The sequence below is a fragment of the Cajanus cajan genome, chromosome 2 (assembly GCF_000230855.2).
Source record: "Cajanus cajan strain Asha chromosome 2, NIPB_CcT2T_4, whole genome shotgun sequence".
Taxonomy (NCBI): Eukaryota; Viridiplantae; Streptophyta; class Magnoliopsida; order Fabales; family Fabaceae; genus Cajanus; species Cajanus cajan.
Window position 1 is genome coordinate 34,648,989 of NC_138518.1, and position 27,396 is coordinate 34,676,384.

The 27,396-nt window shown below is 37.6% G+C and overlaps 2 protein-coding genes across 3 annotated transcripts; both read right to left on the bottom strand.

Annotated features, from left to right (window-relative positions):
- Positions 1 to 15,555: 15,555 nt before the first annotated feature.
- On the bottom strand, positions 15,556 to 16,747 carry LOC109794572 (polygalacturonase inhibitor). The gene has a single exon (XM_020354015.3). It carries the CDS (start codon positions 16,703 to 16,705, stop codon positions 15,677 to 15,679), a length of 1,029 nt encoding a protein of 342 aa, XP_020209604.2. The 5' UTR covers positions 16,706 to 16,747; the 3' UTR covers positions 15,556 to 15,676.
- Positions 16,748 to 19,427: 2,680 nt separating this feature from the next.
- Positions 19,428 to 23,379, bottom strand: LOC145955278 (alpha-L-fucosidase 2-like). Of its 2 annotated transcripts, none has more exons than XM_083069965.1 (5): positions 22,250 to 23,379; positions 21,891 to 22,001; positions 21,405 to 21,537; positions 20,760 to 20,918; positions 19,428 to 20,399 (listed from the first exon to the last, which is right to left on the bottom strand). In XM_083069965.1, exons 2-5 carry the CDS (start codon positions 21,950 to 21,952, stop codon positions 20,391 to 20,393), a joined length of 363 nt encoding a protein of 120 aa, XP_082926091.1. In that variant the 5' UTR covers positions 21,953 to 22,001; positions 22,250 to 23,379; the 3' UTR covers positions 19,428 to 20,390. The 2 variants fall into 2 exon arrangements, with proteins under 2 accessions (XP_082926091.1, XP_082926092.1); XM_083069966.1 differs by having other exon boundaries at positions 21,891 to 22,032.
- Between the last annotated feature and the right edge of the window lie 4,017 nt (positions 23,380 to 27,396).

Sequence of the window (27,396 nt, forward strand, 5' to 3'; positions counted from 1 at the left end):
GCCACTTAATAACCAAGCCTCTTTAAGTAAAAATCTCTAAACCCCCTTATACTTTTGCCTTGCACAAAACAATTTTCACAAAAATATTTTTCAAAGAAAAATAACAAGCAAGTGCCTAAAGTGTACAATTAAACAATGCTTGAAAACATAAATGGCAAGAAAACATAAATTGTTGAAAACATAAATTGCTTAAAACATAAACTAGGCGTGGAAAGCAATTTAAACCTATGTGAGAGCTTGAAAGGCACCAAAGACCTTCAAGGACCCTCTCACAAGTACTACATGGTTTTACTATTAGAACACTTAAGGAGAGATGGAGATACACCAAAGGCACTCCAAGACACTCCTTAATAAAGGCCTTGTACAAAAATTTAGAAATTAAAAGATTACAAAGATGAAATGTAAATTTACACCAAATGAAATGCAAATTCACATTCAAGTGAAATGCAAATTTACACCAAATGAAATGTAAATTCACTTAAAGAAAATTTAGTGGCTGCACCAAGAATTTTAGAAACAAAAATCAGCCACTAATTTAGTGACAACTTTAGTGACGGATTTGGTATTGAAATTTTTGAAGAAAAATTTCCGTCACTAAATTTGTTACTAAATTCTTCACAAAATTTTCACAAAAATTTTGCTCCTTCTTTCTCCAATTCAGCCACCTAGCTTGCAGCCTCTCAATGTGTTTCACTCCTCTTTAGAAGCAACCTTGATGATGGTTACTCCTAGGTGTTTGAATTTCCAAGAATCCAATCCAATGAGAAACAAGCTCCTAGGTCACCACCAAAGTCCTTCAATATTGGCTAACCTTGAGCTTGGCCTTCAACACCTTCCAAGAGGCACTCAACACACCTTAAGATGCTAGAATATTAGTTCAAAAACTGAAAAGGAACAATTAGGAACAGCTACACCAATTGGTGGAAGAAAATGAGACAAGACTAGAAAGAATTCCACAAAAATGACAAGCAACAATTAAGGCTAATTTGGAAAGCTAGCACACAAAAGATATCCTATCAAAGGCACTAGAATGGATTACAAAATAAAAACTAAGATTAGAAACAAAAATAAGACACTAATTATGTGGCTGGACTGAAAATTTATAGGCAAAAATTGTTACCAAAACCGAGAGCTAGATATACCAATTTTTCACTCCTTTTTGGCTTTTTCTTTTGCTATTTTCTTTCTTTTCTTTTTGCAATATATTTTTCACTTTTTTTTCTTTTAATGTTCAGGAGTTCAAATGCCTTTTAACACATATAAGTCTCGGATTTAGGCTATTAAAAACTGCAGCAAAAATTTCACACAAAACAAGAGGTGTTCACATGCATTTTGCAACTAGTGCTTCACAATTTTGTAGTGTTTTTAGGTCAAATTTTTAAGCACTCATTCTTTTGTCTTTCTCATGCATTTAGAACACTTACACCTCTGTTTTGTCTCTGTTTTCATGTTTTAAAAATTTCAATAGGTTTCAGCCACACAAAAGACTCAAGGAAAACCTAATAGGAATTAGTGTTTATGAATTTTTTTTTGACAAAACTTTTTAACAAGACATAATAGAAACCTAACTCTAGGAAATTTGCTAGAACTAATAGCAAATTAAGAACTCAAACATTTAAAGAAAAATAATATATAGTAAGGTTCAGATTTAATAAGAAAATACACAAAAATTTCGGACACAAACAACACAGAAAAAAAAAGGTCAAACAAGCTAGTCTAGGAAGTTTCAACAAGTAAAAGGACTACACATGACTTCTATGACAAAACAAGTGATTCAAGAACAAAATATATGCTCAATGAATGTTGTCCAATCACGGACACATGTTATAGAATGGAGAAGACACAAGAAAATACAAAAACGCACAAGAACAAGAGAACCTAAAGCACAACACAAGTGATTCACGGATTAGGAAACAAGCAAGAACATGAATCAACTTACTTCTTATGTGACATATAGGATCTATCAAAAAAATTTAGAAAATTTAGATCCATGCAGCAAACACATATTTAGACATAGGAGAAGGAAGATACAACACGAATTCATACAAAAAAAAGTTAGAACACAAAACCTCAAGAGCACTAGGCTCTGATACCAAAACTGATGGAAGTAATTGGAGAGGATTGATATTCTTCCAAGCTTTCCATGCAAGGACCAAAATGCTCCATGAGGTTGAACTCCTTGAAGGTGGCGGAATCACCTTGGAGGATTCTCCAATGGTGGAGAAGCACCTAAGAGAGGTTCGGTTACCTCTTGAAGAAGTGAAGAAGCTTGAGAAACCAAGCTTCTAGGAGAAGAAACTTTGAGAGAGAACCTAGGAGAAGGTTCCTCACGAATTTGACTCTTGAAAATGAGAGAGAAATCTGATTTCTAATTCTCATAAATGTCCAAAAGTGAATACAAGAGAAGGTTTTACAAATATATAGGGAGAGGTAACTTCTAGGAGAAGCTAACCTTAACCATGGTTTGTAGACCCCTAAAATTGTCCGGGTCGGAAATAAAGCTTGAAGACTCTTGAAGACTGAAGGAAAGTCAGCCAGAAGGACTCTTAGAAGACCGTGGGATGACAATCTGTAGGTTTAGAGGTCTTAGAGTAGCAAAAAATAAGAAAGTGGAGGGAATGAAGCCCAATACGGCCTCCCAAAAGTTCAGTACGGCCGTATTGAACATTTTAAACTACAATACGGCCGCACTGAACTCAATACGGCCGTATTGAAGTTTCTGAACTTCAATACGGCTGCATTGAATTCAATACGGCTGCACTGAACTTCAATACGGCTGCACTGAACTTCAATACGGCCGTATTGAGGTTTTTTGAACTTCAATACGGCCGTATTGAATTTAATACGGCCGTATTGTAGTTCAAAACTTCAATACGGACCGTATTGACCCCCAGAGGCCGTATTGCGCCTCATCCCTATAAATATGACGTCAATTGGACGTCATTCTACACATTTTCACTGAGTTTTAACCCTCTTCTTGAGTATTCTGGGTTTTTTTGAGCAGTGCTCTGCCTAGAAATCACTCGGAGAGTTGATCCGACGAAGTTCTTGAGTCACGAGCCATTTGCTTGAGTCTCGAACCTAGTCGAAGGGAAATCCTCCGGATTTCCATAGTTAAAATTTTACAGGAGGGAGCGAGCGGTCTTGTAGAGGGAGGGAACGCCAAAACGCTTCCCAATTTCTGTCAAGATATATAAGAAAGCACGCTTCAAAGGTTTATCTCTTTAAAGTCCCTTCTTTTACCGCTTTCTGTGTGTACATATTTAAACTGTCATCATGTAGATAGTTAATTTATAATTGCTTAGAATAAATAGGGGTAATTTAGTAATTTCGCACTATTATTTTTAAATAATCTGTCATAGGGAACCCGAAAGGGGCGCTGTGGGGTGCTAACACCTTCCCCACGCGTAACCGACTCCCTTACCCGACTCTGGTTGTAATGGCCGAAGTCGATTTTTGAATCGATTGCCTTAAACCTATTTTTCCAATGTTTTGAGTAAAACATTGGTGGCGACTCCATGAACCCTTCCTTTTTATGAAAACCGCTAATCCATGGAGGGTCCCGCTTGGGATTAACATGGATTGGTGAGCCTTTTAATAAAATTGCTCGTTTGACGAGGTCTCAGTTTGAGAATAAGTCATTCTAGCAATCCATATTTTTAAACAAATAAAAGAGTCCAACCATCCTTCGCGAATGCCGAAAGCCCGTTTCGGGCCGGTGGCGACAGATGGCGACTCCACTGGGGAAGCCTCGAGAGTCACTCCCATTTAGTGACAGATTATTTTTAACAAATAATAGTTAAAATTACTTTATTACCCCTTGTTTGTATGATAACATGCTTTATTTATATGGCTTTAATAACTGTTGTATGTTTAATTTTACGCAATTGTTTGAAATAAAAACTGCACACAAACCTTTGCACACAACAGTTCCCTCTATACCCGGGGGCATGAGTGGTAAGCCATAGGGAGTGGATGTTAGTACGGCCGGTTGTCGAATGGGTCTATAGGTGCCCGTAGACCGTTGTCGGAAAGCATCACTCAAGGTGATAACCATGAACTCGAGTCCGACAGTGCGTTGGAGCTTTCCATCGACTTACGACGAGAGGAATTGGGTCCCTATAATGGGGGCACCTTGGGGGCCTCAGACCGGTGAGAACAGTTAGAACCACCTTGAATATGCACTTTTCTGCAGGATACCCCTACCTCGTGATTCGCTCGTGACTGTTCGTGGATGAGTGAATTGTTTGTGCTTTGATTATGTGAAATTGTTTGAGCATACATTGCATTTCTTTAAACATACAACATTCCTATTCTTTTAAAAATAAGAATAAATAGGAATAAGAATCTTCCATTATACGGTGTTAACATCTACCTTCATCACATTCATATAGGTAGTTTCCCTTTTCACCCAAAAAATACAAAAAATACCCAAAAGAAAAATAAAGAAAAATATTATTTATCCAAACCAAGCAATATCATGCATCATCTTAGGGACATCCTAAAAACATGATAATGCTTAGTTGAATAAACACAATGCATGCATATTCAACGTCATCATCTCATATCATGCATTCTTATCAAAGATCATGGAGGGATCTAGGTTTGCATTTCATACATCCCTCCTAGTAATTTACTAATAACAGTAATAAAAAGAAAGGATTAAGCGATGCGTATGTTCAAAGAATGGATCGCACGCCGTTCGTTATCAAGTGTAAGCCAACAACCGCGCCAAGCGAACACACGTCAACTCCGTTGTTGGTAATCAAGACGAACAAAGGGGAAGGTCCAACACCGTTAAGGATCACTACTCCAAGGCCTTTTCCCTACGAATCGAATAAGGCTGTGCCGTGGATATACGACATCCATTTTTCTGCCGACAGCGATATCTCTAACATCGCTGGACTTGGGGGCATGACTAGGAGTGGCAGGATCTACACTCCCGAAGATCTTCATGATAAAGCTCCCAAGAATAAAGAAAAGGAAAAAGAAAAAGAGAAAACCGAGGAAAACAAAGAATCCGAGGAGGAGACTAATGAGCTGTTAAAATATATCTGACAGAGCGAGTACTCCATCGTGGATCAACTTCATAGGATGCCAGCAAAGATTATACTATTGTCGTTGATCCTAAGCTCCGAACCGCATCGGCAAGCTCTGTTGAAAGTCTTGAACGAGGCATATGTGTCGCACACTATCTCCCAAGACAAGTTTGAGGGGATTGTTAGTCACATCACGGCTAATGATCACCTCACTTTCACCGATGAGGAAATCCCCGCTGGGGGACCAAATCACAACAAGCCCTTGCACATCTCTGTAAAGTGCAAGGAGTATCACATCGCTAAAGTCTTGGTAGATAATGGATCTTCCTTGAACGTAATGCCAAAAAGAACGCTCGATCAAGTGGCAATCAAGGGAGTCCAAATGCGCCCGAGCAACATGATCGTCCGAGCTTTCGACGGTTCTAAAAGAGAAGTGGTGGGAGAAGTCAATCTCCCAATCCAAATTGGGCCCACCATCTTCAACGTCGAATTTCAAGTGATGGACATTACTCCCGCATACAGCTGTCTCCTCGGCCGACCTTGGATTCATGATGCGAAAGCTGTACCCTCTACGCTCCACCAGAAAGTCAAGTTCATAGTGGGTGACAAACTGGTGACCGTACAAGCTGAAGATGACATACTCATCAACAAGCCATCCACCATACCTTATGTGGATGCAGCAGAGGAAGCTTTGGAAACCGCCTTCCAAGCATTGGAAATTGCCAATGTTGAGACGTTTCCCCGAGAAATAAAGAAGGTAGCCCATATGCTCACTAAGAACGGATACTTGCCAGGACAAGGATTAGGCAAGGACTCCCAAGGAATCCCGGAGCTACCCATTATCAAGGATAATCCGGGGAAACAAGGGTTAGGATACAACCCCGTTAAAGATCAAAGAACGAAGAGGAATCAAGATCCTTCTCGACGTTCTTTAAGCCAGATCTTTAGGAAGGCTGGTTCACAAATATCAAGGCCAGCTGTCGTCATCAAGTGTTTTTCTTCTTCCGATAGGGATGTATAAACTCGATGACTGTTAGAGATCACTCCTCGGGGACAGCCCGACCCCCGAGCCTCGATAGGGCACATGTTTCCTCTATGATTATAATAAAATCATTCTTCATTAATTCTTTATTGCTTCTTTTCTTGCTTGCAATAAAATTCTAGACCACATTATTTTTAACCCTGTTTGAATAAGCATGAATGAGGTTAAAATTGTCTTAATAACAATAAACCCACATCATTTTTATATGGAAGTGTGCGTGACAACTTAGAGCACCTTTCCTTGGCCTCGACAAGTGCCATCATGGATAAAAAGAAATCCTTTAAAATAAAAGAAGCTCGGCAGGAAACCCAAAAAGGGGGCTGCGCAAAAATAAGAGCAAAAGACCCGCTAGGAATCCCACGAAAGGGTGACCTAGGCAAAAGTTAGGGTTGCAAAAATGAACAAAAACAAAAGTCCGCTAAGACGCCACAAAAGGGTGTTTTAGGCAAAAATAAGGACAATCAAAAAACGAAAATAAATCCATGATGGTACCATGAACTGAATTCAAAAAGAAAGGTTCAAGGGAAGCTATCTAAGTTGTCAAATCACAACGTCAATAACAAGATTTTATTAACTTCATAAGTGTTTAATCAAACAAGCCTAAACACTTAAGCCTACCATTGGCCAAGCCATTCTTACAAAAACCATTTTCAAAATAAAAATAATCCCCTCTAAAACACAAACTTTCAAAAAATATATACCTTTCCTTTCTTTTCTCTCTTGTCCCAAGCGATTTTAGGATAATCTAGTGGAAACATGGAGATATAGTGGTCAATAGGAGGGTTGACACGTCTTCTAAAGGAAAGGAGGATCACTGGGTTGATGACGCCCATCTCAATATAACACGCATCATTCCTCGGTTACAGAAATCGGCAGCACACAGCCCGTCTAGAGGAATGGCAAAAATCCAAACAGAGAAACGCATCGGTTAATTCTTTTGAAAAGTAAATCAAATAGAATTAGGTGCATCATACTGCATACATGCATACAGATGATAGGTGTAATGGAAGATCACTTATTCTCTGTTTATTGAAAAAAACAAAAAATATATACTTCAGAAAAAACAATGCGCCCGTACCATGTTCAGTACACTCGTACTAAAATCAGGGTTATGAACAAAATTTCAACTCAATACGGGCGTACTGAAATGGATACGGCCGTATTGGCCATAAAGAAATTTTCAAAGACCTCTTCATGAGGCAATTGCATAAAATACAAAAATAGAAAAATTGCTTGTGTATGACAGCAGCAAACAAAATGCAGAAATTCAGAAAATCAATAAAACATACAGAATAACTGAGCCTGGAGAGGCTTGCCGAAATAATACTTTCTCAGAATAACTGAGCCTGGAGAGGCTCGCCGAAATAATACTCTCTCAGAATAACTGAGCCTGGAGAGGCTTGCCGAAATAATACTCTCTCAGAATAACTGAGCCTGGAGAGGCTCGCCGAAATAATACTCTCTCAGAATAACTGAGCCTGGAGAGGCTCGCCGAAATAATACTCTCACAGAATAATTGAGCCTGGAGAGGCTCGCCGAAATAATACTCTCTCAGAATAACTGAGCCTGAAGAGGCTTGCCAAAATAATACTCCTCAGAGACATTTCTGTACAGAAAAAGCCAAAACCAACAAAAAAGGCAAAAATACAGAAAAAGCCAAAATCAACAAAAATACAGAAAAAGCCGAAATCAACAAAAAAGGCAAAAACACAGAAAAAGCCAAAATCAACAAAAAAGGCAAAAACACAGAAAAAGCCAAAATCAACAAAAAGGCAAAATACAGAAAATCCAACAAATTATACAGAATAATTGAGCCTGGAGAGGCTTGCCAAAATAATACTCTCCAAAAGACATCTCAGCTTGCATTCTTGGGCTGAATAAAAAACCAATTCATCATACAGAATAATTGAGCCTGGAGAGGCTTGCCGAAACAATACTCTCTCAGAATAACTGAGCCTGGAGAGGCTTGCCGAAATAATACTCCCACAGAATAATTGAGCCTGGAGAGGCTTGCCGAAATAATACTCCCACAGAATAATTGAGCCTGGAGAGGCTTGCCGAAATAATACTCCTACAGAATAACTGAGCCTGGAGAGGCTTGCCGAAATAATACTCTCTCAGAATAACTGAGCCTGGAGAGGCTTGCCGAAATAATACTCCCTCATCAGAATAATTGAGCCTGGAGAGGCTCGCCGAAATAATACTCCCCAGAGATATCTCAGCTTCCATTCACGGGCCAAATTCCCCAGTGAAAGCTATCAAACTAAGATCAGCAAGATCCCCCAAGGAGGGCTTGATCGTCTAAACAGAATATCCAAGTCGAAAGGACTTAAACTTCCTCAGTGGAAGGTAGCTTTCCAACTCAAGCGATGAGTGAAGCTAAGCCTGAAGAGGCTTTCTAAATAATACTCTGGGATATATAAACTTTAAATCCCTACTCGCCTACTCAGAGGCACCCCCTCAAGAAAAATCACAAAAGACAAATAATCATTCCCCAAGCGGAATCCGGCACTCAGCCGAACACCAAACATTAAGATAATTCGCCTACTCAGAGGCACTCTTTCAAAAAAGAAAAAAATCCAAAAGATCAATAACAATTCCCCAAGCGGAATTCGGCATCGAGCCAATCATTAAACGTCAAGATGATCCGCCTAACAGAAGAGGCTAATCAAAATCAACGACAAAATCCCCCAGCGGATAACAGCCTACACAGAGGCTACAAAAATCAGAAAATCAAAAGAGACACCCGAATAAGGATAACCGGGATACTCCACCATCGTCGAAAGGACGACAGCCAATCATAAGGCATCGCTCACATCAGAAAGAGCATCTTCGTGTCTACACCCCAAGGAAACAGAAATTCCTCAATGGGTACCAACTACGCAATGGAAAGTTGGGACACAAGAACCTATGAGTAACTGCACATCCCCTAGACGGATCCCTGCGTTATCAAGCCCTCAGCGGCACCAAAATCAAAAACAAATCGTCGAAGCAGCATCGTGGACTGTGGAGACAAACTTATCTCAAAACCCTGGAGAGGGCAAACTCACCCTGGAGAGGGCAAACTCACCCTGGAGAGGGCAAACTCAGCCACCCTGGAGAGGGCAAACTCACCCTGGAGAGGGCAAACTCACCCTGGAGAGGGAAAACTCAGCCACCCTGGAGAGGGCAAACTCACCCTGGAGAGGGCAAACTCACCCTGGAGAGGGCAAACTCAGCCACCCTGGAGAGGGCAAACTCACCCTGGAGAGGGCAAACTCAGCCACCCTGGAGAGGGCAAACTCACCCTGGAGAGGGCAAACTCACCCTGGAGAGGGCAAACTCACCCTGGAGAAGAGGGCAAACTCACCCTGGAGAGGGCAAACTCAGCCACCCTGGAGAGGGCAAACTCAGCCACCCTGGAGAGGGCAAACTCAGCCACCCTAGAGAGGGCAAACTCAGCCACCCTGGAGAGGGCAAACTCAGCCACCCTGGAGAGGGCAAACTCAGCCACCCTGGAGAGGGCAAACTCAGCCACCCAGGAGAGGGCAAACTCAGTCACCCTGGAGAGGGCAAACTCAGCCACCCTGGAGAGGGCAAACTCACCCTGGAGAGGGCAAACTCGGCCACCCTGGAGAGGGCAAACTCACCCTGGAGAGGGCAAACTCAGCCACCCTGGAGAGGGCAAACTCAGCCACCCTGGAGAGGGCAAACTCACCCTGGAGAGGGCAAACTCACCCTGGAGAGGGCAAACTCAGCCACCCTGGAGAGGGCAAACTCAGCCACCCTGGAGAGGGCAAACTCAACACCCTGGAGAGGGCAAACTCAGCCACCCTGGAGAGGGCAAACTCACCCTGGAGAGGGCAAGACTCATGCTACCAAAGTGACTAGAAGCGCGGAGGTATGCACCAACCTGGAGAGGCTACTCAACAATTTTTCCACCGGAAAACACTACAAGTCGGAAGGATGGCCTTATTCCCCGGACAATTGGGTCAACTCCTTTACTTATCAACCGGTACACTAAAAGGCCGTTTGACTAAGTAAAGGGGGGGCAGCTATAGACCCCTAAAATTGTCCGGGTCGGAAATAAAGCTTGAAGACTCTTGAAGACTGAAGGAAAGTCAGCCAGAAGGACTCTTAGAAGACCGTGGGATGACAATCTGTAGGTTTAGAGGTCTTAGAGTAGCAAAAAATAAGGAAGTGGAGGGAATGAAGCCCAATACGGCCTCCCAAAAGTTCAGTACGGCCGTATTGAACATTTTAAACTACAATACGGCCGCACTGAACTCAATACGGCCGTATTGAAGTTTCTGAACTTCAATACGGCTGCATTGAATTCAATACGGCTGCACTGAACTTCAATACGGCTGCACTGAACTTCAATACGGCCGTATTGAGGTTTTTTGAACTTCAATACGGCCGTATTGAATTTAATACGGCCGTATTGTAGTTCAAAACTTCAATACGGACCGTATTGACCCCCAGAGGCCGTATTGCGCCTCATCCCTATAAATATGACGTCAATTGGACGTCATTCTACACTTTTTCACTGAGTTTTAACCCTCTTCTTGAGTATTCTGGGTTTTTTTGAGCAGTGCTCTGCCTAGAAATCACTCGGAGAGTTGATCCGACGAAGTTCTTGAGTCACGAGCCATTTGCTTGAGTCTCGAACCTAGTCGAAGGGAAATCCTCCGGATTTCCATAGTTAAAATTTTACAGGAGGGAGCGAGCGGTCTTGTAGAGGGAGGGAACGCCAAAACGCTTCCCAATTTCTGTCAAGATATATAAGAAAGCACGCTTCAAAGGTTTATCTCTTTAAAGTCCCTTCTTTTACCGCTTTCTGTGTGTACATATTTAAACTGTCATCATGTAGATAGTTAATTTATAATTGCTTAGAATAAATTTTGCACTATTATTTTTAAATAATCTGTCATAGGGAACCCGAAAGGGGCGCTGTGGGGTGCTAACACCTTCCCCACGCGTAACTGACTCCCTTACCCGACTCTGGCTGTAATGGCCGAAGTCGATTTTTGAATCGATTGCCTTAAACCTCTTTTTCCAATGTTTTGAGTAAAACATTGGTGGCGACTCCATGAACCCTTCCTTTTTATGAAAACCGCTAATCCATGGAGGGTCCCGCTTGGGATTAACATGGATTGGTGAGCCTTTTAATAAAATTGCTCGTTTGACGAGGTCTCAGTTTGAGAATAAGTCATTCTAGCAATCCATATTTTTAAACAAATAAAAGAGTCCAACCATCCTTCGCGAATGCCGAAAGCCCGTTTCGGGCCGGTGGCGACATGGTTCACTAGGAACCATGGTAAGGTGTAGCTAACCATCCATGGTTTCTAAAACTTGTAGGAGAAGCTAACTTTGACCATGGTTCACTTAAGAACCATGGTAAGGTCAGCCAAACCTACCAAGGTTTAGAAACTTGGAGGAGAAGCTTCAAAAACCAAGAGGTGTAGCTTAGAATTTCGGCCAAGGAAGAACAAATGAGCTAGGCGGCCTTGTCTCCATTTCCTCCTTTGATTTATTTAAAAAATTGTTGATTTGGTTTAGTTAGGTTCATCAAATGATGATGAGACCTAGCTAAATCAAATCTATGAAAAATTAGGAGTGAAATGAGTCCAATATGCAAAATTTTGCCTAGGCCCAACTCAGGCCCAATTTCTAAACACACTCCCTAGCTTTGCTAAATGCCACTCCTTTTTCCCTACTGAAAAAATACAAAATGAATGTATCAACTAGGGAGGTTAAATGGAGCTAAACTCTCCAAGTAGCCTACCTTAAAATCAATATACAAACACTAGAAAAAGCAAGTAAAGTGCCTCACAAATACAAATGAAAAAATAACCTATACAAAAGAACTACTATATGTACAAACATAAGAAAAAGGTCTTTAAGATCATCTCATTCCTCTTGGTTCTTTTAGTATATCACCTCTTGGATTCCTTGGCCTTGGCCATAGTCTATCACTGCTGCTTGGACCACCTATGCTTCTAGTGATCCATAATGGTCGTAGCCCTCTGCAGAAGGACTTGAGCAGCATCAAAGCTCTCCACGGGCCCGGCCTCCTCAATCATCTCTTGATCCTCCAAGCTCAGCGAGCCCTTGGGGAAGAACCTCTCGGCGGTCACCCCCGCACTCCACAACGAATTCATATCGGCGGAGGCACTCACGTGGTCCAGGCACACATCAGAGCGGTCCTTCCCGAAGCGATGAGCAATATATCAGCTCCGGGAGGCCCCCTGTGACAGACCTGACAACGACACAGAGGCTGCAGGCATCGTTGTAAGGACCTCGGAACTTGGCCCCTTGCCCCGAACCTCGGCAGTAGCGGACGTGGCAGCTGACGTCCCCTACTTAGCAATAGGGGCACCTGCCTCAGACACCACCGAGCTCAGAGCTGCCGAGGTCTCAACAGCATCTCCCACCTATAAAAGAACAGCATATCAGAGGACAAAAGAACAACATAAAAAATACCAGAAAAATGAAAAACGAGGTACTTACCACGGCAGCCTGGGTGACTTGCTCAACAACGCGAGCCCCCACCTCGGCAGCTATCCCTGCCTGCACAGAGCAATAATACCTCAACAAACCAAGCAAAATCAACATAGAAGAAAAGCTAAAGTGAATAAGACACTTACCTCGGTAGAAGGAACAGCCTGATCAGCAGTCCCCGCAGCAGCCACTTGGGGAGCCTCCCCAAGCGGAGGACTCCCAGTGAGGTCGACTGCGTCGGCATCCGCAGCCTTAGAAGTCACCTCCTCCGTGCCACGAAGGGCAGAGGTTCCCCCGACCTCTTTCTCGCCCCTCTTTCTTTTCCGGTTGACCTTAAGGGGGGACATCTCCTCCTCCTGAGGCTCCGGGACCTCTATCTCAGCAACATTATAGTGGTGCTTCAGCTCGCGCCACTTATTTTTGCCCATTATGCCTGCAAACACAGCAGATAAAAACATCAGCAAAAGAAAAAGTTTCGCAAACCCTAACAGTTTAAAAAAGACGAGATACTCACTCTCCAGGCCCCTCTCCTTGTATGTTAAGTTCGCAAGCGACAGAACGAGCTTACAATCCAGCGGACGAGGGAGCGCGGCGAGGTTCTCAACGGCGGCCGCCTCCGAAGCCGTCAGTTTCAATTGGCCCACCCCATGAAACCTAGACAGTTTGGGGCACCAATAGAAAGGGAATTTCGGCAACCCGCCGAAGTAAAATGCCCCATCCTCTAAAGGATCGACATCCACAAGAACGACCTGGAAGAACTCTTGTTTATAATTTTTGTATGACTGGGAGTAGAGAGTAAACAAACCTCCATCCCTACTCCCACTCAGGGAAAGCACGCCATAAGGAGGAACGCCTATTTTCAATTGGTAGAAATGAAGAAAGACAGGAAGAGACACCTCTATTCCTAGGGCCGAACACAGGACTTGAAAAGCCCTAAAAAAAACCCAACTGTTGGGGTGCAACTGGCAAGGAGCCGAGTTGACAAAATTCAAGAAGTCACACTCGAATTGTGTGAAGGGAAGGCAAACGCCCAAATCCCTGAAGAAGCATTGGTAAACATAGAAATGGGGAGGGTCAGTAGACTTCCCCATATACACGCCCTCACCGGCCTGACAAGGTTCAAGCCGGATCATCCGGGAGATGGAAGGGTCACAAACCCTGGGCCTCCGCCATCTCGCGCTGAACCCAGTAGTACCCAGGAACACCTGGAACGAGGTCCGTTGGCGGCTCCACCTCCTTCTTTTTCCCGACGGTGGCTGTTCCGGTAGTTGTCGCCTTGCCTCGCGCCTTGCCTTTACCCTTGGCAGGCGCGGAGGAACCAGCAACACTCCCTCCAGCCATGGAGAAAACAAGAAAGACTCGAAGAAGATTGGGAAAGAAGGAAAAAAAATTGTAGAAAGGAAGTACCTGGTACTCTTCCTCAAAAAACAACCCTAACAGTGACTGAGTTACCGGAAACGATGGCGGAAACGGAGAAAATGGAGACGGAAGACAAACAGAAACGAGAGAAACAACGTGCGCAAGAAGCTGAAAGAGAGAAAAAAAAGTAAAGTGAAAGGGGAAGAGGCGCGAGGGAGAGAAAAGAGTTTCTCCCAAATTCAAAACGGTCACGCCACATGTCAGCCAAGGGACACGTCTGATGACACATTAATTGAGAACAATTATGACAAAGGCAAACCATCATTGCATAACCGTCACTCCCATTAACGCGCCACTTGCACGTTCTCGGGAAATGACCAGTTGTGACACATGGCACCTCGATAAACAGGTGTAGGCGAAAGGCCATTACTCCCTAACGAGCTCGGTCTTAAACTCCTCGACCCACGGTCTTCGGAGCTCGGGGGGCTAGTACTGTACTATCCGTACTGCCATGCCGAGCTCGAACTCGGCACAGTTGCGTGGAATAACCTCGGAACACGCATTTGGAGACCTCGGTCTAAACGAGATCCGCAATCCAGCCAGATCATAACCGATCTCAGGAGATCTCGGTCCAGACGAGATCCGCTATCTAATTAGATCATAATTGATCTCAGGCCCAAGACCCAACACAACCCTAACTCACACTAAGGTACGTGCATTACTTATACGAGACATCTACTCATACAAACCCTAATTTTAGCGTCGGAGTCTCTTTTGCAGGTACCACCCCCATCTTGGAGCATCAAGCGTACCAGTGAAGGAGGCTCACCAATCTTACTCGGAGGATCATCTCTACAGCCGATCTCCGGTAAGAACATGTTACATTGCATTGAATAACAATGTGTTAAAACTATCTGGTTGCTACTACTTTAGTTCTTGCTTTGATAATTCAGTTGTGTCTAGCAGCAAGTTCGTACGGCCAGGGGATGGAATTAAGCAGAAATTCTTAAGTTTTGAAGGGGGCTATGACGTTCAATTTTCTGCCACCGATGGATTTGGATCTCTCTATCTCTCTCTTTTTTTTTTTTTTTTTTTTGGAAAAATAGTGCATGAATTTATCTTACGTACTTTGATGTCGCGGTGGTGTTTTGTATTATAGAATGGTTGAATCCTAAAACTTTATTGTATGAACTAAAGTTATAGTATTTTAGGTGCTAATTATGTAGTGTAGGTCGTTTGTTTTGTTGATTGTATGCAACTGATGGCATGTGTGGGTATAGTATTTCTCTATTGCTCATAACTATCTTGTCTAAAACTTACAAGAAAAGCTCTCTTGTACGAATTCTTAGTTTAGATCTTCTCTATTTTTTGTTGTCCATTTCCTGTTCATTACTATAATTCTGAGTTAATATTTTTGATTATGGACATTTAATGTGCTTTATATACTTAAAACCATAGGAAATGGAGAGGATCCTTAACGTTACCAAAGCATGTGTGATTGGGCTATAGATCATATTCATATGAATTGTTCATTTTTCCCCCTGGAATTGCGCAAGCATGTGATTGGTATCGATGAGTGTGGTGTATATATTCAGAGCATTAGTTGTAAATATAACGAAGTTTAGTTAAGGATAAAGGAAAGTAAAGATGCACTTCAACTTATGAGTTGAACATGGTACATGTCTAAATGACACACATGTTATTAAAACATAAACATGGCGATTGAAGTGATGTATATTATTCTGATAATAGATTAGATGTCCGCCATAGAGTAAGAGTTGCATGGAGGAAGAGGGGAGCCACACAAACACTTGTTGTGAAGATAGGAATACTCATCAAACCTTTGTAACTGGCCACCCTGAGGTATCTCACCACACAATCGATTATAGCTGACGTTGAACTGCTGCAGGTTTTCCACTTTGGTGAGGGCCAAAGGAATGGTCCCATAAATGTTGTTGTGATTGAGATCAAGCCATATCAAACTCTTGGTGGGAAACTTCAAGGGAGAAAGGTCAAACTCGAACAAGTTTCTAGAAAGGTCAAGTATCTGGGTCCTTTTGTTGTTCCCGAAAAGCACGGAGGCATCGCCTTGGAGCTTGTTCCTTGACAAGTCGATCCTTTCGGGGTCCAAGTTCCCCAAGGAAGAGGGAATGGGCCCTGAAAGCTGGTTGTGAGAGAGGATGAGATCTGGGCCGGGCTTGTTGAAGGATCCGAATGAGCCCGGGATTGGGCCCGTGAGCTGGTTCCGGTCCAACTGTAGGGAGGAGAGATTCGGTAGTTGGTATAGGGAGCTGGGAATAGTGCCGGAGAGGCTGTTAAAGGAAAGTTTGATCAAGTCGAGGCTCTGGAGTTGGGCCAAAAAATCAGGTACTGGGCCGGAGATACCTGTGTTGGTGATAATGAGGTACTTGAGTTTGGTGAGTTTGGCGATGGTGGGCTGGATTGGGCCCACGAGGTTGGGGAGCTTATGGAAAGTGAGGGACTCCAAGTAAGGAAGGTCACCCACAGAGGGAGGTATTTGGCCTGAGAGGTTGGTGTCTGGCACAGAGGACGATATGTCGAGGTCGTAAATGCGGTTGGTTTTCTCGTCACACTTGACGCAGTACCACTCGCAGCAATCCTCATTTGGGTCCCACGAGGCTAAGATATAAGGGTTGTTGAGGTCTTTCTTCAGTTGGAGCAGTGCTTTTTTGTCATGTGGGTGGCACCGCTCCGAGAATGCAAGTGGAAATGGTGACACCAATAGGAACAACCACATTCCCAACATAAACATGCTTCCCATTTTTAATTCTTTTCAATGTGTAGCGGCAATTTATGAACATACATGCTTCCATTCTTCCCTTTTATAGAATAATAATGCGATGGGATAGGGATCCATGTATAGCCACGTTTCACATGCGAACCACAAATGCTCCCATGCATGCATATACTGTTCATTCATCTATTGCTTTTGCAATTATTCATTCATCTTTACAATTATTTAATTTCTCCATCTATCTCATCTTTGTGAGGTTTCAACCCAAGAAAAAAAACAAATAAATAACTCACGATATTCGTGAACTGAATTGGTAAAAAGAAGAATGTGCAAAACTTACCTAAAGATCTTTTGGTTCTATCACATTTGAAGTTTTATTTTTATATTATACGTAAATATATGTTAAAGAGATTTGTATTAAATATAAATATATATTATTAAGATAAAATTTTAATTGTGATTGGATAACGTGTATAAAAAAACTGAATCTAAATTTTATTAAAAAACAAAAAACAAAAAGAAAACAGGTAGGTCGTAGGGCAATATCTCGGCTTCCTATCACTTATCCGCTTCGCAATGATTTGATATTTTTTTATATCCGTACTTGGGAAGAAACTAGACGTGTTGGGATTTTTTTTTTAATTCATCTTTTAGATAAATAATCATGAGTTTTTGTTTTTTTTCGGTTAATAATGAATTAAAAAATATTCTACATATTGGACGCAGCAGCATCCTACCCCACCACCACCTAAACCAATGAAATAAAGTGTCCATATAAACAATCGTCAATTATTTTTTTCATAAAAACACACGAAAAAAGCATTGTAAACACAGTACCTACGTAATTTCTTGTGCTAATTAACTCATTTTAATATTCTTATTAGTAGTGGTTAGAACTGGCCACAGATAGTTAGGCTTTAAAATGTATATTTTAAAGTGTAGATTCTTTTTAAAATTAATCATATCTTTTAATTAAAAATATAAAAATATTGGCCTCATATTTGGGCCCGCCTAGTAGTGGCTACTAAAATGTTATATAAATTTGGTTGTAGATATAGATAAGTATATAGAGAACACATGTATCTAAGCATGAAATTCATATTGATCAAAATTATATTATATTATACTATAAAGAGAGAGAGAAAAGATTAGCAAAATTTATGTCTTACGAGCTTAGATTTATTTTTGAATGTCAATTTTGGAATACTAAATTACCTATGTCCATAGAAAAATTAAAAAAAAAGAGTAGATATATAGTATAGTGAATTTGATATTTGAAAGAATTGAAATATACACATTTTATGTAAATTAGTAAATATATGCATGTCGACAAAAATTTATAAAGTTTATTGTTATTATTGTTGTTATTGTTATTATTATTATTATTATTATTATTATTATTATTATTATTATTATTATTATTATTATTATTATTATTTCATGCAGTGAGCATGAGAAAGAATAATCTACCACCTTTTTGTGGTGATCACCAACTCTGATTGTATGAATAAGATTTTATTATTATATTATTTTATTTTCTTTCTTTGTTGGACTTCGATCCTCGAGAAAATCAAAGTCATTAAAGAGTGGCCCAGACCAAGAAATGTTAGTGAAGTTAGGAGTTTTCATGGACTTGCAAGTTTTTATAGAAGATTTGTCCCTAACTTCTCTAGCATTGTTTCACCCTTGAATGAGCTTGTTAAAAAAGATATTTTATTTGAATGGACTTCAAAGCATGACCAAGCATTTCAACTTCTTAAGGACCAACTTACTAATGCACCCATACTAGCTTTGTCAAATTTTGAAAAGACTTTTGAGCTAGAATGTGATGCATCTGGAGTTGGCATAGGGGCTGTGTTATTGCAAGGAGGACACCCCATTTCATATTTTAGTGAAAAACTAAAAGGTGCCTCCCTCAATTACCCCACCTATGACAAGGAGTTGTATGCCTTGGTTAGAGCCTTACAAACTTGGGAACACTACCTTGTGTCCAAAGAGTTTGTCATCCATAGTGACCATGAGTCACTTAAGTATTTAAGAGGTCAAGGTAAGTTAAATAAGAGGCATGCCAAATGGCTAGAATTCCTTGAACAATTTCCATATATTATTAAATTCAAGAAAAGAAAATCAAATATTGTAACAGATGCATTATCTAGAAGGCATACTTTGCTTATGTCTCTAGGTACTCAAATTCTTGGCACTACAAGGAAAATGACTTATGCCTACACACAAAAAATGTCACTAAAAATCTAAATTCCATAGGTAAAGGTATCATGGACTTTGACCTACAGACATTGCAATTGTCAACTTTGAGGGGGCATATAGCTACAACTAATAGCCTATCACTATAAGTTTTACCTACAGACATAATTTTACCTACAACTACATTTAACTGTCACTATAAGAGCTACCTACAATTTACAATATGCGTGGGTAAAAGTCATTGACTTAAATTTACACTCCCTACTATAGGTAAACACCATTAAATTGTACTTACATGTATGACTGTAGGTAAAAGTCATTAACTTATTCTTACATGCTCTGACTATAGGTAAAAGTATTTTTTATTTTATTTATATATAATAAATATATATATATATATATATATATATATATAATATCTCTTATAGAGAATATGTGTACTCTATATGAAGTGTAATTCAAATTTGATTATTATCTTGTATACAAAAAATGATATTAAAGTATAAAAAAAAGTCAAATTTCATTAACTGATATATTTAATTTAATATTTTTTTCTTGCTAAATTTCATTAAATAATAAAAACTATATATACAAAACATAAAAAAAAGGAAAAGATAAGTAGATGACTTATTCACATACTAGTCTAATATGGAGATTCTATATCAATGTCAACAACCAGTAATTGTTAGTACATAAGTACTGAACCCTGTAAAATAAAAATTATACTTGATTGATTTCCAGGCCCAACTAATGAATTTAGGAGCTTAATGACTAAAGGGGGGAAAACTATTCATAAACACACAATCAGGAAAATGTAAGATTTGTACTTTAACTTAAGACAATAAGCCAGCCATCTTCCAAAATGTGGGAACTGAAATTTAGATTAGTACATGAGTAATGAGGATTTCAATATGCACTCATCACTATATAATAACTAGAAAATAATGTGTAATTTGATCACAAACTTCTTTAAGTTTTAACTTAGTATTTAGTACTGCAGTAATAATCATGAGTCCAACATATCACTCAAAATGATAATATTAAAACACCAAATTCAGGTTTTGAAAAAGATTTAAAAATTAACCGTTTTCAAGAAGTTTAAAAAATTATAGAGATGCAAGAAATAAAAGAGATTAGACAACAAAATATTGCTCTAACATCTAACAATATAATAGGAAAGAAAACTATAGATAGGGAAGAATAAGGATTAACTAATTTTGGAAACAATTTTTTTAGCCATCATATAAATATATCATGCATCAGCCACTATCAAGATTGCATGCAACACCAGAGCTACGAATCAATGATGCAGTATTGAATTATTGTGCCTGGTGCTAAAGCTATACATAATTAGAAAAATTCAACTTAATCAATTATTCACTACATTAAAACGAAGGTATCATTACATGTAAGCACACTTTGATTCTCTTTCCTTCACCTCAAATTTGTAATCTCCGAAAAGGCAGATACTTATACAACATATTGCTCCTTGAGTTCCTGGAATTATTAATCACTGTAGCTGCACAAGGCCTTATTTTGCATTAGTATTAATTTTGAAATTTTACTGTGTACATAAAACATATTATACCCCAAAATAGATCAACTGGTTATAAAGAACCCCATCACAACATGAAGATGAATAACAACTTTCAATATTTCAAGTCAACCATATAGTTATGCCATTAAAATAGAAGTGGATTAGTTAGGCATGCATTAAATAGGCAACTCTACAGAGTATGACAGTTCATCATCAGTAAGTTCAATAACTTGAGGAAATCTAAAACGGTTAAATCCCCTAAACAACTCTTTTTCACAATATCAGTTTGAGTCAATGCTTTAAATGAAGGGTAGGCTAATTTACTGAAAACCCAGAACTTACTTTGTCCATTGTGTAAATATAATGCTCCCATAAATGGGTACAAAGCCAAGCTCCACCCATTGGCCATATAGCCCAAACGGGCTGATCTTGATATGGTGATGTTTTAGCCCATATGTCTGAAACATGATGTGTAACCCAGCCATTTGCTTCATAGTTCACCTGTACGCAAGATCAAATGAAAATCTAGATAGAACAATAAAATTCATGATATTCTCTCTAGAACTATATATAAGCAAAAAAATGCTTAAACTTTTGGGACTAAAATATACACAAACTTCAAACAAGTCAATTTTATTTAATATTTTTAATACAAAAATATCTTTAAGACAATAATGAGAGTACTATCTAAGATAAATATGATTAAGATATTTTAGAAAATGTAGCGTATATTTTATATGAAATCGTAAAAATCAAATACATTTAACTTTCTTAATTTGTGTGTAATTGGTATTCTTTACTTACATATAAGTATAGAGGGAGTAGTATGCCAGACTATATTTTCTTTTGCGCTTTGCTATAGATATGCTGGTATGGGGGGCACGCTACAAAGTTTCTTTTAGGCAATAGCTTAGAAGCATAAAGGATCTCTTTCTTAAATAGAATGACAAGAAAAATATGAAAGAAAGAGGGAAAAGAACAAAATACCTTTGCGGTTTTATTTCCATTGACTGACAAAGAGGAGATGAAATCAAATAAGGGCTCTTGACACTCGTGTAGGTTGCAAGAAAGGGATGGCCAATAATTCATTTGAAGATTAATGTTCAAGTGAGAAGCAGCCCTGGATGACATAAAAAAAAATAGACAAATTACAATACATGATTTGCCATTATTTCACTTAAGATAAGCTAGGTGGGATCATCCGCTGATTTGCCATTATTTCATCTTGAACAGAGTCATCAAGCTGTTGCACATCATAGTTTCATAAGAACAATACATGATTACTTGGGTGGAAACTGTCTTATGTTTAAGCATCCAACAAAAGTAACAAAATTATTTACCTTCATGTGAGACAAAGAAGAATCAGAGGCATTGACTGCAGAGGAATTAAAGGAAACAAACACAACGCACCTTACAATTCTAAAATCCACTTCTTGGTGCTTTTTGTGAACATCAAGTTACGAAATAAATTACCTCTTTCTCGTTAGGGAAAACGTCCTTGATGGCCTTTCTGACCTCTTAAACAGAGGAAACATCTACGCCTCTCGGAACGTTGATTCCGTGTTTGTTCATCAATTCGGCGCCCTGGTTTCCATAATCAACGCTCGTCAATCAACTGAATCAAAATATTTTCGACAAATAAACATCCACGGTTCCACAAAATATACATTCAAGGAACTCCAGATTTGTCATCCACAAAAATGATTTATTATTACTATTATTGAAAAGAAATACACCAATGGAAGAGCGAAATGAATCAACAAATTCCGTAGAAATTGGAATCAATTCGTAAATTGCAATGATAAGAACAAGAGCGGGGAACGCAGAGAGACCTGGTACTCATGGATGTTGAGGCGGCGGAGCTTCTTGTGCTGCCACTTTCCGGCACGGAGAGGGACGAGAGACGAGCTTGTTGAGCAATCCTCTCACCATAGTTGTTGGGGATTTGGAGATCAGAGAGTGACGCTATCTGAATGAATTTCGAATCGATTCTACGGTGCAAACCTCTCTCTGCCTTTAAACTCCTTCAATTCGACGTTCAAACACTACGCAGCCTAAGGCAGGAGCGAAGACCAGACCCTAGAAACAAAAGTAGGTATAGATTTTTGAGTTATACCTACATTAAAGATTTGTAGGTAAATTTTTTTTTTAATTTTACCTACACTAATTCAGGTTTATAGGTAAAAGTGTCTGTAGGCATAGGTTATTTTTTTTGTAGTGTGGATTTAATAATATTAGGGAATTGTATGAGGAAGATCTTGATTTTAGTGTTAATTATAAAAAATTCCAACAAAAAGCTTTTAATGGTTTCTATATGGCTGAGGGGTATTTATACAAAGAAGGAAGGTTATGTATACCCCAAGGATCCATTAAGAAACTGTTAATTAAAGCGAGTCATGAAAGTGGGCTTATGGGCACTTTGGTGTTGATAAAACCCTTAGTTTGCTAAAAGAAAAATATTCTACATATTGGACGCAGCAGCATCCTACCCCACCACCACCTAAACCAATGAAATAAAGTGTCCATTATAAACAATCGTCAATTATTTTTTTCATAAAATCACACGAAAAAAGCATTGTAAACACAGTACCTACGTAATTTCTTGTGCTAATTAACTCATTTTAATATTCTTATTAGTAGTGGTTAGAACTGGCCACAGATAGTTAGGCTTTAAAATGTATATTTTAAACTGTAGATTCTTTTTAAAATTAATCATATCTTTTAATTAAAAATATAAAAATATTGGCCTCCTGTTTGGGCCCGCCTAGTAGTGGTTACTAAAATGTTATATAAATTTGGTTGTAGATATAGATAAGTATAGAGAGAACACATGTATCTATGCATGAAATTCATATTGATCAAAATTATATTATATTATATTATAAAGAGAGAGAGAAAAGATTAGCAAAATTTATGTCTTACGAGCTTAGATTTATTTTTTGGAATACTAAATTACCTATGTTCATAAACAAATAAAAAAAAAATAGATATATAGTATAGTGAATTTGATATTGGAGAGAATTGAAAATATGCACATTTTATATAAATTAGTAAATATACACATGATCATGTCCACAAAAGTTTCTAGAGTTTATTATTATTGTTGTTGTTATTATTATTATTTCATGGAGTGAGCATGAGAAAGAATAATCAACCACCCTTTTGTGGTGATCACCAACTCTGGTTGTATGAATAAGATTTTATTATTATATTATTTTCTTTTCTTTCTTTGTTGGACTTTGATCCAAAAGACATTTTAGGCTTTAAATAGTCACTCTTAATAGTTGTTAATACTTTTACATGAAATTAGGAAGAACAAAAGTTTTGAAAGAGTTGAGGCTCATATCATCTTCTTTGTTTCTACTTTTTGGGTTTGATATTTTTCTTTTTTGGATTTTATCCTATTTCCTTGGCTACTTGTGAGTAGTTATATTTCTAGGAATAGCCATTAGCCGATGCACTTTAAATGAATTAATTTCTATAATCCTTATGCGATTCCTTTTCATATTTGATTTATTTCTATTGCTTTATTTGTGTTTAATTAATTGACAACCATTTAACTCTATTTTAGGCATTTGGGGATGAACTAAGAGGCAAACCTATAATTTTGGAACAACAAAATGGACTTGGATTTTAATTCACAATATTAGAATTAATCCTAAGAGGTATAAAAAAAATAATAAAAAAATAACATATAGTTGTTACAGAAAAATTTAAGCATTATCAAAATATATTTTTAACTTGATTGAATTAGTGTTTCCTTTATAAGATGAAAGAAAAGAGTCTACGTGTGTTGCAATATGTCCTTTTATTGATCCATTCTTGAGATAAAATGAAGAGTAAATTTTGGTTAAGTATATGTCCAGTACTTCGTGAAATTTATCTATACTTATATACACTACAACAAAATAGACTTTTAGTGGCATTTAATATGATTTTTAGTGGCAATAAAAATTGTTACAAAATCTTTTACCGGCATTTTCACATTAGCCATTGTATGCAGTATCGCTAAAACATTTAGCGGCAATTATTTAAAATGCTGGTAAAAATCCTTAATGGTCGAAAAAAGTGTATATTTTTTTGTGATATTTTTTACTTTCTAGTCGATGTGAGACTTGTAAGATGAGTACAAATAAATAATTACTTTATCTCTAGTTGATGTGGAACTTGTAAGATGAGAGTTGTTTTTCTACTTATATATTCTTTTTAATTACCTTATTTCTAGTTGATGTGGGACTTTAAGATGAAGGTTGTCTTCTAATTATATATATATATATATATATATATATTATTTTCTGATCAATAGTCGAACCCCTTAAGTTTAAGGATTATTGAGCTTGATAATAGTGAGTAATCTCATACTAATTTAGAATAATAAGTTATAGGTCTAACTCAATCCTACATAACAAACTTGTAAGGTGAAAGTTATTATTCATTTATATACTTTTTAGTTATCTTATTTCTAGTTGATGTGGGACTAAAATTTTTCTTAATAAATAATTGTCGCTAATAATAAATTTTGGTGTGATATAAATATATTTTTGGTGACCATTATATATTAGTCACTAATACTTTTATTAAATAATAAAACAAAGGCAATTAATTTATTGCCGGTAAATAATTGTCGGTAAAAATGAATTTTGTTGTAGTGATATGAAAGCAATTCTCTATTTTTCTGTATACTATTTTTGAATTATTTTACCCTTATAAGTTATAACCACCTCTAAACCACTCCAAACTTTCTCCTCCAACCCACTTACTCTATTATTTTTATTTTTTAAATATAAAGAGGCAAGAAGTGTCTCTTTTACACCAATTATATATAAAGGTAATGGTTTGATAAAATCATAAAACACTTAAAATAAATTTTGGCATATAGTTAGAAATCTCGAGAACTTTTGTTTGAAAAGTTAGACAATTACTTTGAAAGGACAATTACGCTTATTCGAGCAGTTAAGCAATTATTTTGAATTATTATCATACTTTTTGAGAAAACATGACTAACTGTAGAACAATTATCAATAGTTATGAGAAGAAATTACTATACTTATTCAAACATGTAACCACCTTGAGACGAGACCACATCTCAGGATCTTGTAACAAGTAAGTAGTTATTATACACATGTTGATGGAAACCTATTTCCCAAGAATCCCTTTGGAAGAGATAAGACCAAGAAGGATAAAGGTTGATAAAGTTGATTTGAAGATTTGTAGAGTACTTACCCTTATTTTATAGGATACCCTACCTTTAGAGGCACACCCTACCTTAGAGGGATCCTATAGATGTTATAAATTTTTGTAATTCATTTTAGTAGTGATTGTATTAGGATACTTTTTACCTTGTATTTTATGTCAAGTAGTGTAGGTAATTTTGTCTTTATATTATTTTTACTTAAAGGTGTAATTAGTAATTTAAGAAAGGTGTAACTTGCTAAAGTCATGATAGGCTTTTTGGATTTAGATGGCCCAAATCTGTTTGTGGCCCATAGGTTTGGACATCCACTTGCTCAGGACATCCAAACCAAACTCATCTAGTCATCCAATTTCTTAAATAAGCAATCTTAGTATATTAAAAGCCCAACCTTAATCACTACCTCCTTATAATGTCTTAATTTTTTATAGATACAATATTCTCAATTTTATTATTATACTCTTCTTAAAATATTAATTTAACTTTTATTTATTATAATATATATATATATATATATATATATATATATATAATAGAGAATAAGTACAATATTTTCACTATATATAAAATTTATTACAATATTTTTAGTAAAATAAATTTATATAATATTTATTCCTAATTTTATAATTATTATGATCTAATTAATAAAATAGAATCATCTAATATTTATTTATAATTTTATTATTATTATTATCTTATTTTAAATCAGACTCTTAAATTTTAGTTAATATATTTAAAATAAATAGATAAATACTAGTTTTTTAAATATATATATATATATATATATATGTGTGTGTGTGTGTGTGTGTGTGTATGTGTGTGTGTGTGTGTGTGTGTGTATGTGTGTGTATGTGTGTGCGCGCGCGTGTGTGTGCTATCCAATTATATTATAAATATTTATATATTATTACATACGAAAAACAACTTATTATAAATTTGCATGATGCTATAGACATATAAAATAAAATGGTTCAGTGGTTTGAGTAGTTGTGCATGAGAACTACAAGTTCAAGTCCTACCATGACCTTATATATTTTTATATATATTAGAATAATTAAATGAATTATATGGAAAGATAAATATAATTCTCTTACGTACAAGTACGTAACAGGAGTGAATCTATCTAATATTCTTCCGTTTCCAAGAAGATAAATGGTCTCCAAATTGATAAATGCATGTGGATTTATTTATTACCACTCAATACCTCCAAGTAAATTGATAAATGCATGTGGATTTATTTATTACCACTCAATACCTCCAAGTAAATTGATAAATGCATGTGGATTTATTTAATACCTTCAAGTAAATATTCTCTCGTACATTAATTATCAATGTGGCAGTAGATAAGGTTTTGGATTTATTTATTACCACTCAATACCTCCAAGTAAATTGATAAATGCATGTGGATTTATTTAATACCTTCAAGTAAATATTCTCTTGTACAGTAATTATCAATGTGGCAGTAGATAAGGTTTTAGATAAAAATCAAGAGCTGCAGTAGAGGATAAAATCACAAATTTTAGATAAAAATCAAGAGCTGCAGCAGAGGATAAAATCACAAAGAATCTACATGTATGCAAATTACGCAATCACTTATGCAAATTGAAACAGAAAACACGCCTATAAATAGCGCATTCAACAGCTCAAGGGAGCTCAACGGAAACGGAGAGAAAAAAAAAAGAGAAAGGTGAAAGAAAGAAGAGAAAGAAAGATAAAAACAACTTTAAGGTAGGGGGAGGAGAAATTTATCTCTTTAAAATTTTATATACTACTATGTTTATTTATTTA

What these genes read in the sequence shown, in the direction of transcription:
- LOC109794572 (XM_020354015.3), bottom strand. Translation starts at nt 16,705, where the DNA reads ATGGGAAGCATGTTTATGTTGGGAATGTGGTTGTTCCTATTGGTGTCA.
- LOC145955278 (XM_083069965.1), bottom strand. Translation starts at nt 21,952, where the DNA reads ATGTTTCCTCTGTTTAAGAGGTCAGAAAGGCCATCAAGGACGTTTTCC. An exon ending in TTTTCCCTAACGAGAAAGAG is followed by an intron (nt 21,538 to 21,890) that starts GTAATTTATTTC and finishes TATGTCATCCAG; the next exon opens with GGCTGCTTCTCACTTGAACA. An exon ending in ATGGAAATAAAACCGCAAAG is followed by an intron (nt 20,919 to 21,404) that starts GTATTTTGTTCT and finishes TCTTGCGTACAG; the next exon opens with GTGAACTATGAAGCAAATGG.